Below are 12,287 nucleotides of genomic sequence, written 5' to 3'. Positions count from 1 at the left end.
TTGTTGTTGTGTTTTTAACTGCATGCCAGGTGCAGTTGAATTTTTAGGATCACATGTACTGTTGCACTTCTGCCAGGTTGTTTTTCAGTTGTTTGTTTATCCTGTTCAGGTGGACAAACTTGTGATGGAACTGGAACAGAACCGTAACCTTAGCAATACGATTGTACACATTGACATGGATGCCTTCTATGCAGCTGTGGAAATGAGAGACAATCCAGAGCTGAAGGAAAAGCCCATAGCAGTGGGATCAATGAGTATGTTGGTAAGGCCAAATATCAAGCTAATACAAAAAACAATTATATGAATCTAGAGCCTAATAAACCATATAATAATATGACACTTTTATACAGAGAATTTTTATAAATATGGAAAAAATAACAAAAATAAAGAGAAAACATATGTTCTTACGTTAGATCATGTAAACTAGATTTTATTTTTCAGTAAAAAGTGTACTGATTAAAGCTTAAAGGATGTAAACAGATTGAAAGACAGGGAAATGCATATAAACTCTCAGCCTTAGTCTTTTCTGTGTGGAGATAAGTGATTAGAACTTGATTAATTACCACAAAACTTAGAATTTGATTACTAAACACTAAACTTACTTTGTTTCTCCTAAGTCCACTTCAAATTACCACGCTAGGAGATTTGGTGTACGTGCAGCCATGCCTGGATTTATTGCTAAAAAGCTTTGTCCACATCTAACTATAGTACCGCTAAACTTTGAAAAATACGGCAAAGTGAGTAAAGAGGTAAGTCTGAAAGTGCTCTCTAACCAAAATTTCACTGTACTTGGTTTTAGACTGTATCAATACCTCAGTTATAGATAGTATGTGAAGTGTTAGTTTAAATATTTAAGGCTTCAATGATGTGGCTTTAAACATAAGTTAAAATATTGGTGCCTTTGGGCAAGGAGATGAAAAAGCATTGTATTCATCCGTCTTGCTATTTTAATGAAGTCAGTAGTGATACTGATAGAGATTTTAAAAACTGTGTAGTGGTACCACTTGAGTCTTATAATTTTTAAAACTTGAAAACCGTAATCTAATTACCCAGAAGCTGCACGTACATAGGAAACATGGAAGTAATAATTTCATACAATGCATAGTCATCTTTTCAAATGCTAATTGCTGCAGAGAGAAGCAAAGAGTTCTAAATGCAGATTCATTTGTTTTAAAAGAAGGGACCTGAAATAAAGAGGAAAAAAAAAATGTGAGAAATCAGGTTTTGCTTTAATTTAAGTAATTTTAGTTAGTACCAGGGGAAATACTTAGGATACCCAAAATTGTGGTGGGTTTTTGTTTGTTTTCTTTTTGAAGAAAAGGAGGGTGGAAAAAGAAAATAAAACAATCTTCTGGAGGTCTTAAATCAAACTAGTGCATGGCATAAGTCTACTGACTTCAATAAAAGTATGCCAAGAGTTTTTTTTCTATGAAGCCTCAGTCTCTTCACATAAATGGAGTAAGCTTCTTTACTCATTTTGATCTTATCTGAATTTTCTCACCTTCTTTTGTAAAAAGGCATGTGTAAATATGAGTATTTCAGCGTGGGTTTGAACTTAAGAGTCTTGGATTTCATGATATGTATTTCATTTGTTTTTGATGGGGAAAAGTATTAAAGGCTCAGGTTAATTTGATTTTTCAGTTATGTTTTTCTCTTAGGATTTGCATTAAATATTTAAATCTATTTCATTTTGTCATTAAAAGTTGAGCAATGAGTCCTACCTTTAATCAGTTTCAAAAAGATGAAGTGCGTATGAACAAGTGTTGTGATACCTAAAAATTTGATCAAAACTGGTAGAGAAAACATGATGCAGTCAAATTTTCCTTTTTTTTTGTTTTTTTTTTTTTTTTTTTTTTGGTTTTTTTTTTTGTTTTTGTTTTTTTGTTTTTTGTTTTTTGTTTTTTGTTTTTTATTTACAAAAAAGGTGGGGAGGGGAGGGAGTGGAAGAGGGAAGAGACAAAAGGTTGAGGTTTTATTTTGACCATTTAATTTTTATGTTGCCTTTTGGGATGATGCACTTATCACTAAAGATTTTTCTAACAAATTTTGCTTGTGGTTTTAGCTAGTGCTTTAAACATAGACTATAACATTAGTTTGAATGTAATTTAAAACAATTGTTTTGGTTTGGTTTTAACCTTTGCATATGTGATGTCTGGCACACAGTGCACAGAAAGGTGCATCAGTTCTGAGGTCAGAGTTTTATTCAGATAGTTACTACAGTGTCTGTGAAACTAGTGCCTGTTGGGTCCTCCACTGATCTTAATACCTCTGCAGTAAAATACACTGCCCAAAATCTGTTTAGTTCTCACTTACTAATAATATCTTGCTCCTTGTAAGAAGCAGTATTATAATTTTCCAATATCAATAGTTTGTTCGATAGTTATCTTTAAAATTGATGGGTCATCTTGAAGTTTCAGAGTACATTTGTTCACTTAATAATTGTGTGTCAAGATCCACTCTTACAACAACAAGACTTTAAAACTTCCACTATGTGTTTATAAAGGTTAGAGAAATATTGAGTGAATATGATCCAAATTTTATGCCTATGGGCCTAGATGAAGCCTACCTGAACATAACAGAGCACTTAGAGGAAAGACAGAACTGGCCTGAAAATAGAAGATTCTTTATTAACACAGAAAGCACTACAGAAAAAGGTAAGCAAATTAATCTCTTTTCATGCAGTCACCTGACACTGAGGGGAGAGGTGTTTTTTTCAGGGATCGTTGGCAGAATGGTGTCAGCCCTAAATTGTAGTTATAATTTAAGCTTTATTTTCTTAACAGGAAATTATGATTACTATAGCATGGAATTTACGATCAGAATAGCACAGGATTTCTACAAGCAGAATCAATGTAGTACAATATAGAAGTAGCATAATACTGTATTTGTCATACAAGCTAAGTTATAATTTCTAATCACCTAGACCCTCTGCAGATTGGGTTGGATCTTAGTACGTGGTTTGCTGTATCAATATAACAATCATAATCTAGACTCGAAAATCACGTAAAAGCAAGCCAGTCAATCCCTCAGTCCTCAGAGGAGGCAGACGGTGGTGGGGGGCATCCCTGGCCACCCAGGGGTCTCAGTCTCACTGTCCAGCAGCCGTTCTGGTCCAAGTTCCCCTTTAGGACTTGTAACTGCTCGGTTTTACAGACAGTGCCCTGGGAGCTGTTACGTTTCTCTGTTCTATGGTGGGGGCACCAACACCACCAGGTTAGGTGGGTGCTGAGACCTTCAGGGCTGACAAGGGAGTAATGGGCCTGGTGCCCAGGAACCTGTGACCAATAGGGAAGGGAAGAAGGAACCGGTTTGGTTTGTCTGCTTGATGCACAGGGACTTCAGGGACTGGTAAGGAGGGGAAAAGGAACAAACACGCAAGCCGCTCGGTCCCAGAGAATGCCTGCTTGCCTTATAAAATCTCATTAGTTATTTTAACCATGTTACCAGGTGCTGGGAGCAGGGGCTGCCAGTCAGATACAAATGTAATGTAAGCTTCAGATGAGCTGCATCCGTAGGGCAGATACTTAAGTCCTTGCATAATTGACCCTTGCATAGACTCTCTACCTTCCATTTGTTAGTTTACAGGTTAACTTTCTCTGCTACTCACCTGTGCATAAAAGGTATGCTGCGGATGATTTGGAGTTGGAGGATTTTTTTTTTTCACTTAAGTAAAATGTGTGAAAAGTGGTACTAGGCTTACTAAAACAAATTGCATGATTTATGTGTGTATTTTTCTTTTACAATTTAACATGATAATGTTGCAAATAAATAGTAATAATCTTATGACTTAAAGAGGTGTAGAATAAATAAATTTTCTGTTCTAGAGGATATTGTATTTTGCAAAGATGTTTCCTAAAGTGCTATAGTGAGTCCTGTACATCAGAAACATGAGAAATTGTCTGCAAAGGTAGTGTGCATAAGCTCTACTTACATGATTATTTTAGAAGACTAAAAATGTATGAAGTAATGCGTGCTGCAGGAGTTACAGTAATGGTTAAGGTATGACTGGATTTCACTTGGCTCTAGGAGATGGAGTTGGAACCACATCCACAACTGTATACCTAATCAGGAATTATAAAAAAGGAGTCATACAAATGGTTGCTCAGTGCCCAAACCAGAACATTTAGATTATCAGTATTCAAAAATTATGTAAATAGCCATTAAGTGGATAATCAAGGCTACACTACTACTTAAAAGCACTGATAGAATGGAAAGAAACAAGCTGACATAGTCTTTACAAAACTGATATTGCTGATGTGTAGTCACATGCCTCTTCATACTTCTCTAACCTCTTTGTTTTTCTGAAACACAAGAAGCACTCAGAATGTGAAACCATAGTAGTAAAGTTGGTAGAGTCAGAAAAAGGGCTTCTGATGTTACTTGATGATGGCAGTTGAAAACAAGAAGCTCACCAGGCTGATGGTTCTAGAACAAGATATTCCAGAACCCTAATTTTCTCTGGAGAATATTGAAAAAACTTCTGTAGAATATTACCTCTCCCCACTCCCCGCCAACCCCCCTCCTCCTCAAAAAAAAAAAAAAAAAAAAAAAAAGGAAGAATTTGGCCTTTACTGTGGTATGAAATAAAAAACACCAAAATTTTGTTGTTTTTCTGCTGCTACAGCAACAGACAAGTAAACTTTGCTTTTTTTTGAGCTATGTCCAATCTCCTAGCCAATTTTTCCAATCTCAGCCAAGGTCAAATTATACTAAGAACAAAGCAGTTAGGACTCTCATTTCTTCAAACAAAAAAAAAGCAATGCAATTGCTTTGGATAATTTTTTTTTTTTCCTCAAATAAATAAATAAAATTGCTAATGAACTCTCTTCAGCCAGTGCAAAATGAAATCATCGAAATGTATGTTTTGGATGGATGGGTTAATTAGTTGTGTTTCTGTCTAACACAGATAAAGGTGATGTAAATATGTCTGCCAAATCTGACAAAGATGGATACTCTTCTTCACCAGTGCTGTTTGAAGACAACACACCTCTGATGGATGACAACCCTGAACAAAGACATCAGTCAGAGGAAAATTTGGTCGTCTTTGGAAATTCTGCAGAGGAAGTTGTGAAGGAAATTCGCTTTAGGATTGAGCAGAAAACTCAGCTGACTGCTAGTGCAGGTATTCAGACATGTATTAATAATAATGCTTTGTACTTCCACAATGTCTTCTACTGTAATCTCAGAGGGCATTAAGGAATCAGCATTGCCGCAGCGTTCTTGTGGTGCAAAGAAATATGGTCTCTTTGCAAGTCCTCAAAGATTGTGACTTTCAAGTGTTTCAAGAGATATTATGGCTATCAAAGCCGCTCCTGGTTGGTTTTGTTTGTTTAATCATATAAACTATTATCTAATCTTTTTGCTTCTTTATTTTTGAACTATAACTAGTGTGGAAGAATGACCAGTGTGCTCAGGATCTAATCGTAGCACTGGTGGTTGTTGTTTTAGTGCTTCATGTTAAACTGTTTTCATAAGCCAGTTGTCATAGTGAAATCCGTCACTGATTGCTAAATTGCTGTTTAAATAGCAGATCCATATTATTAAGTATTTCTAAGAGTTCTCCACATTGTTCTTTGCTTAAGATGATGTAAAAATTTATTTAAAAGTTAGCTCTCAGAGAAGTATGTGTTGAAGTTAGTAAACAGTTCACTAGTTTTTTGTTATTTATCATTCAAGTTTTGCGTCTTTTGACTTCAGACAACCTACCTGTAAATCTCAACTGTTTTGATAATAATCTGGATTAGGTGACTGAAAAAGTTGTATGTCCCTAACCACTTAGTCTGGGTGTCACTTGAACTGCATTGTGAACCAGGTCAGTGAGGCCTCAGGGAATGGTGAGCTTTATGAAGCAGATGTGGAAGGCCAGGGAAGTATTGAATGTAAGCAGAGGTAAGGGGACAGCTAGCAGGAAAAAGCAGGATGATGCTCCCCTTCCATGTATGTTATCTTATGACTGGTAGCAAAATAATAATTATGTTCTGCTGAAAGCTTGTCTTCCTAAGGATAAGTTAGTGTTTAGAAAACCAACATAGCTTTCATATCATAGCTTTCATATCAAGCATTTTAAGACCAAAACTGAAAAAGTTAAATTTTGTCAGAATTAGTCTTTTTGCTGAAATACAAGGAAGAAATATCTCCTCATTAAGAGTTCTTTATAACTCTTGTAAGCATTTCCTTTTGTCTTACAGTAACCACTGTCATAAAATGTTTCAATCATGTAACTGATGTTATTTTTAAACACTTGGTATTTAACCCCTCATGACTGGTTAGTGCATGTTGTGTTACTTCGGCTGTCTTAAAATAGTAGGAACACTTCATCTGGTGCATCCATTATATTTAATCTACCTCTTGTATTTATGTTCTCACACGTCTATTACAAAATGGTTTTGCAGAATTGTGACAAATCTGGTTATCAATTATTGTAATTCTTGTGCTTATATTTAGTCTTTACCAAATGTGTAGACTGCTCTTGTGCTTTTAAATATTGAACAGTTGAAATTAAACATTGCCTTGTGTTCTTAAAATATATGGTTTGTTTTTGTTTGTTTTTAAGGAATAGCACCGAATACAATGTTAGCAAAAATGTGCAGTGATTGTAATAAACCTAATGGGCAATACAAAATTCCTCCTGAGAGACAAGCTGTGCTAGACTTCCTGAAAGATTTGCCCATTCGAAAGGTAAGAGATACTATGACATTTAGCATGCAGTCATGTATGTTCCATATGTTCTAAAACCAAGATTTCTACTGAAGAAATATACTTTTCTAGGTAATCTGCCCAGTTCCATTTTATTTAAATTGTTCTTGGTATTGGATTACAAATGGAAAGTTTCTAACATAATGATACTTATTATTTTTCAGGTGCCAGGTATAGGAAAAGTAACAGAGAAGATGTTAAAAGCCTTGGGAATCGTTACTTGCTCAGAACTTTACCAGCAGAGGGCACTGCTTTCTCTTCTTTTTTCAGAAGCATCTTGGCGTAATTTCTTGGATATTTCCCTTGGTTTGGGTTCAACACATTTGGAAAAGTATGTTTTGGGGTTTTTTTTTTTCCCTGCATTTACATTTTTATAAGATTTTCCTTGTATATGTCACATACTGTACATTTCAATATGTATTTTATTGACAAATATTATGAAAATTTGTTGTATTTAATATATTTAAAAAGATCTCTGATACCTGTTATTGTTACATTTATGGTTGAGATACACACTACAACCAAACAGTAAAGAATAAAAGTTTGTACAGCCATTTCTAATATATGAAATCCAAAATGTCTGTCAGAGAAGTTGTACATAAGTGTGTATCAAGAAATCAAGTCAATATCATTTAGGATAACCTCATAATTACTAGAACAGCTAATGAGAAATGAGTTATCCTAAGCAGAGGTGTTCAGTCTTGTTTTTCTATAAAAGCAATAAATTAATATAATTATTGGTTTTTATTGTTTTCTGATTGTAATGAAAATTGCATTGATTTCTGATCTTCTCTAGCGGTAAACTGTTATATTTCTAAGGAACATAAGTGAAATTTCTGTATCTCATATTTTTGTACGTATTTGTAATGATCAACTTGTGAATTTGCTGAAATAGAACTAAAGATTTTTATATCCTTTTTCATATCTGTTCCTTTAAGGTTTCTGCTACTTTAATGCCTTTTTAGCCTCCTGTTTGGAAGAGAAGAAATCAATCCTGCTAGTGAATATGTCTTTTCAATAATATGTCTCATTTTTAAGCCTGTCCTGAGTACAAACACGGAAAACTTATTCTTTTAAAAAAAAAAAAAAAAAGAACCGTGGCATTTTACTGGTTTTGTAACCTGGAGTCTTAAATTAAGATTGAATCCTTTCCTTTAAATATCCCTTCCTTAAAAATCTTTTTCTCTTTCCTGTGTTGCTGAAATTCTATTTTAAAATTGCTTGACAGTGATTTGGTTTCATTAGGAGTTCCAAAGTGTCTTAGATGCTTCTGAAAGACCTACTCTGACAAGTAACATATCTTAAATTTTTTCCATTTGACTACAACCTAATATGTAGTTAGCAGTTTGTAGACCAGTAACGTGCTAGCACAAATCTTTGTGTGTTTTGGTTTTTGTGTTTTTTGTTGTTTTTTTTTAATTTTCAGAAGTATGTTGAACTGAAACAGAATATGCAGTAAGACTGACTTTGTGGTGACTTGATAAAAGATAAAATGTGGTTTTCCAACTATTTGTTTCTGTTACGATAGTGCAGCCTTAAATGATGATCCTTTAATAATTTGTGCACTCTCTCCCTTTATTCACCCTGTTTAGATGTTGTACAGTCTGGGTAACCTCCCAGTACATTTGAAAAAAAGAGCATTTCAAAAGCCAAGACTATCCTTGTGTAGGGGAACACATTTTTAATGATCTTGTCAAATAAATTTCAATTCTTGGTTTTGTTTTTATTAGCACCAACTTGATTTCAGTGATTTTACTGTGGAGAAAGTAAGCCTGTAATGTATCATCGCCTGAGTCCTCAGTAAATAGTTCATCTTATCATCATTATCTTTGACCACCTTCTTTCAGGGAAATCTGAGGATACTAGATTTGTTATTTCCAATACTTACAAACAGAAGAAGGACCTAAAAAGAAAATGGTTTGCACAGCTCCTTATATGCAGAAGAATTGTTAAATGATGCTCAATTAAAACCAGAAATAAAAAAAACAGTCAACCAAACAAAGCCTTAATGCATCACCTTTAACATGGGCAGTAATTTAGACAGAAAGCAAACTAGTTCCTCAGATAAACAAATATTCAGATGGACTTAGTATTTTCAGGATTTTAATGGCACTGCTTCACAGTTACAGCTAGGTCAGACAGCATAGGTTTTGTACTTAGTTACATTTTTAATTAAGATTCCTTCTGATATCAGAGGGGAATTTTGTTGAAGGTTTGGTTTATGGTTTTGTTCATTTGGGGATTTGTTTGTTTGTTTGTTTGTTTTTTTCCCAAACGTCATTTTTCTTGACATCTCCGGCTGATCTATGTCTTCACATATCTACAGTAGTTTAAATTTTTAAAAAATTCTCAATTTTGCACTCAAACTTGATGTACAAGATTTGTAGAAAAAGTTGACACCTAGATTTTACAGAAGAGACTGCTGTTTGCTATTGAAGCATGATTGGTTGACTCAGAGTTTATTGAAAAGATAATAGTTCTAGGTAAAGTGAGTATAATGAATTTTTCTTTTTTTTTTTTTTTTAAGGGATGGAGAAAGAAAAAGTATGAGCACTGAAAGGTATGCATCTTTAATATTGAAAAAAAGACATTAATCACTAAACCTACACAATGTCAAGTAGCATTGTTGTGTATCTATATGTGTTAAAAAACAAACAAAAAACCCACACAAAAACAACAACAAAAAAACCCCAGCACATTTACAACTAGCTTATTAAATCAGAATCAAGCTTTCATTATTTTTTTTTCTGGGCTTTGGAGTACTGTGGAGGTACTTCTCTCACTGTGAGTGTTCTCTTTTCTCCTAATCTAATTCTCCTAATGCATTTAATGCATCAAAGCGGTCTTTAAGCCGTAATATAGGGTGGAAGAATATAATGGCTTGAATTTTTTTATATGTTCTAGTTTAATGTCAGTATCAGTCTAGTAGCCTGCAGTCACATGCACAGCAAGTATGGCATAAGGTAGACTTGCAAAGCAGACAGTAACTTTGCATGGTTAACTAAAATTGGTTACATGTCCTAACTTTTAAGGTTTTATCAGTGTAAAGTTCCTTAAGAAGGTGGTGGATGTAATTTTCGAAAGTTCATTTTTAAAAAGAAAATATTCCGAGGAGAATGTATAAAGCACCATAATAATTATCCCTACCCTCATGTATTGTGTCTTCTTAGAAAAGATTCTTATTCCTGTTGAGACTTAGTAGTTGTGGGCAGCTTAAATAAGCCCTGTAAGATTTGGTGCCACTAGACCTGAGAAATTTATGACGATAGCCTTGTGCAGGTTTGCACACGGATAATCTGAGTAGCCTATTGTACCTTTCTGCTTTTCTGCCTTCTCTTTTTCCCTGAGAGAAACTGTTTCAGACCAGAGACATCAATGGGCTCATGAGATCATGAAACTGGTTTATATGGGGGGCAGAGATGGGCCTGAAATATCATTCCTCTCTGTCATGCGCCTTCCAAACTTACGACTTTCACAGCTTCTCCATTACTGCACCATTGCGATACTGTAAATCACTGCAGCCTTGCCAGAATAACATGAGTTACTCCTTGGATAATGGCATGAGACCCACAGTAAAATACTCATCCTGTTTGGCAGCATGCAAATGGTCTTAGGGGAATGTGAATCATAATAGAGGATGACTTTTCAATACAATCAGGTAAACCTGATATAACTGAGAGATGTGAAATCCAGGGTAACTATATAAACTTTACACTCACACTGGCACGAAACAATGGATCTGTGAGAACTTTCCAAAAACAGCTGATGGCTGTAAATTTTGCTTCCCGCTTTTCTTGAAACCACTGTTAATGGAAAGTTGTCTTTCATGTTATTACTAAAAAGCAAATTCAGAAAAACAACAACAAAAAACCTTGTAATTCCCCTGTCTAGCAAAGACAGTTAGCAGTGGTTTTGGCAGAAAGATAGTTCTGCCTCCTCCAAGGCTAGACATAATTATCTTAGCTGGGATCTTTTTCTCAGCATCTGAATTATTTATTTCTGATCCTAGGTACTGATGTTGACTTTCTAATCCTTTCTTCTGATGTTACACAGCACTGTACAGAGGAGATTAAATACAAATGGCTGGTTCTGTGAATTCGGTTGTTATTAGTATTCTCTCTTGCATATATTATAGCATTAAATAGATTAAATATATAGCACCTTAAATCTGATACATTTTCAAAAAGTGCATTAAAAATTGAACACCAAATTTTTTCAGTATTTGAAAGCCTTTCAAATACATTTTGAAACAAATAAATATGCACAAATGTTTCTGTATAGTATTTGTATGAGTATTTGTCTTTCCTTGAAGTAATCATTCAAACCTACACAACCTTTTTTGATGTAGATTTGTTTAACTGTACTAAAAATACTTTAAGATGACAGCCACTGAACAAATTTTAGGACTCATACTGAAAAAAATACCTTTCTCTTAGAACATTCAGTGAAATGAACACAGCAGAAGACCAGTACAGCTTATGTCGAGAACTCTGCGGAGACCTTGCTCAGGAGCTACAGAAAGAGGGACTTAAGGTATTTATATTATTCCCTGCTTACTTGCAAAAAGACAACACTTTGCACTCAAACTTATTAAATGCAGCATTACTGTGGATGCTTTCAGCAGGATCATACCATGCGATCTATCTTCAGAAATGTCCATTCTTTAATTTTCAGATCTTTAGAATGATTTTGGCAGCATTTTGTTCAGCTGACTAATAATATGTGGAAAAAATCAAACTAGTTTACCAAGTTATTTAGCATATAAGCATTTTATGCTAAAAGCAATGTTTATAAGCAAATAATAGAGCTGATTGTCCATGAGATATGCTTTGATCAATCATGTTATTCTAATGTATTTAAAACACCACATTTCTTTCTCATATTCATACAGGATTCAGTCAATAACCAGTAGTCTAATTTACGAAGTTTACATGTCACAAAGCTGCTGACAAGTTGTTCAGACCATTCAAGGGTATGAATGGTGGCAACAGTCCCTGTATTCCTTCTCCCCATTTATTTTTTATTATCTAGAAAAAACAGTTCATATTTTCTATAGAAGTCTTTATGGTAAAGTGAGGAATAACATTCAAGATGCAAAGGACTTGTTATTAGTCTTCTTCAACCATAAAATATTGTTTCAAAAAATGACATATTGAAAGGGGAATAATCAGCTCAGAAGCACAAAGGAATAAGCTTACAAAGGCACCCTAACAAAAGGAGTGCCATTTATTTACATTTCAGTGGACACACCAAATCACACTAATGGTTTGGAAGATGTTCCTAGGGGAATATCTGTGCCAGACACAGATGCTATGTGTGGCTCTGAAAGCACCATGCAGAAGGAAGGATGTTTTCATTGAATCCTTAATTGGATATCATGCATCCCTAGTAGTTTTCCCAGCAAAGTTAAGATATCTGTCTCTGAAAGTGTCTAAGTGAGGTAATTTTTTTTTTTTTTTTTTTTTTTTCTTGTAGACAGGGTAGAAGTTGTGACTGTAGCCAGAGCATGAAATCTATTTAACATGCCCTGGTGACACATGTTCTGCTGGGAACCATAGTGAAATGACCCAGTTCAGATAACTCAACTTTGG

The 12,287-nt window shown here is 34.6% G+C and overlaps 1 protein-coding gene across 8 annotated transcripts in view; it reads left to right on the top strand.

The window, feature by feature from the left end:
- POLK (DNA polymerase kappa) overlaps window positions 1–12,287 on the top strand; it is a 35,174-nt gene that overhangs the window by 17,505 nt on the left and 5,382 nt on the right. For 7 of the 8 annotated variants that reach the window (XM_071802795.1, XM_065861657.2, XM_071802792.1 and 4 more), the window contains exons 4-11: window positions 110–262; window positions 618–749; window positions 2,504–2,654; window positions 4,907–5,122; window positions 6,554–6,678; window positions 6,861–7,027; window positions 9,224–9,256; window positions 11,133–11,229. In XM_071802795.1, coding sequence (XP_071658896.1) covers window positions 110–262; window positions 618–749; window positions 2,504–2,654; window positions 4,907–5,122; window positions 6,554–6,678; window positions 6,861–7,027; window positions 9,224–9,256; window positions 11,133–11,229 — 1,074 coding nt within the window. The remainder of the gene's footprint in view (window positions 1–109; window positions 263–617; window positions 750–2,503; window positions 2,655–4,906; window positions 5,123–6,553; window positions 6,679–6,860; window positions 7,028–9,223; window positions 9,257–11,132; window positions 11,230–12,287) is intronic. The other variant, XM_071802791.1, reaches the window with a different exon arrangement.

Source organism: Patagioenas fasciata, chromosome Z (assembly GCF_037038585.1).
Source record: "Patagioenas fasciata isolate bPatFas1 chromosome Z, bPatFas1.hap1, whole genome shotgun sequence".
Lineage (NCBI taxonomy): Eukaryota > Metazoa > Chordata > Aves > Columbiformes > Columbidae > Patagioenas > Patagioenas fasciata.
This window is presented reverse-complemented; position numbering and strand designations above follow the sequence as displayed.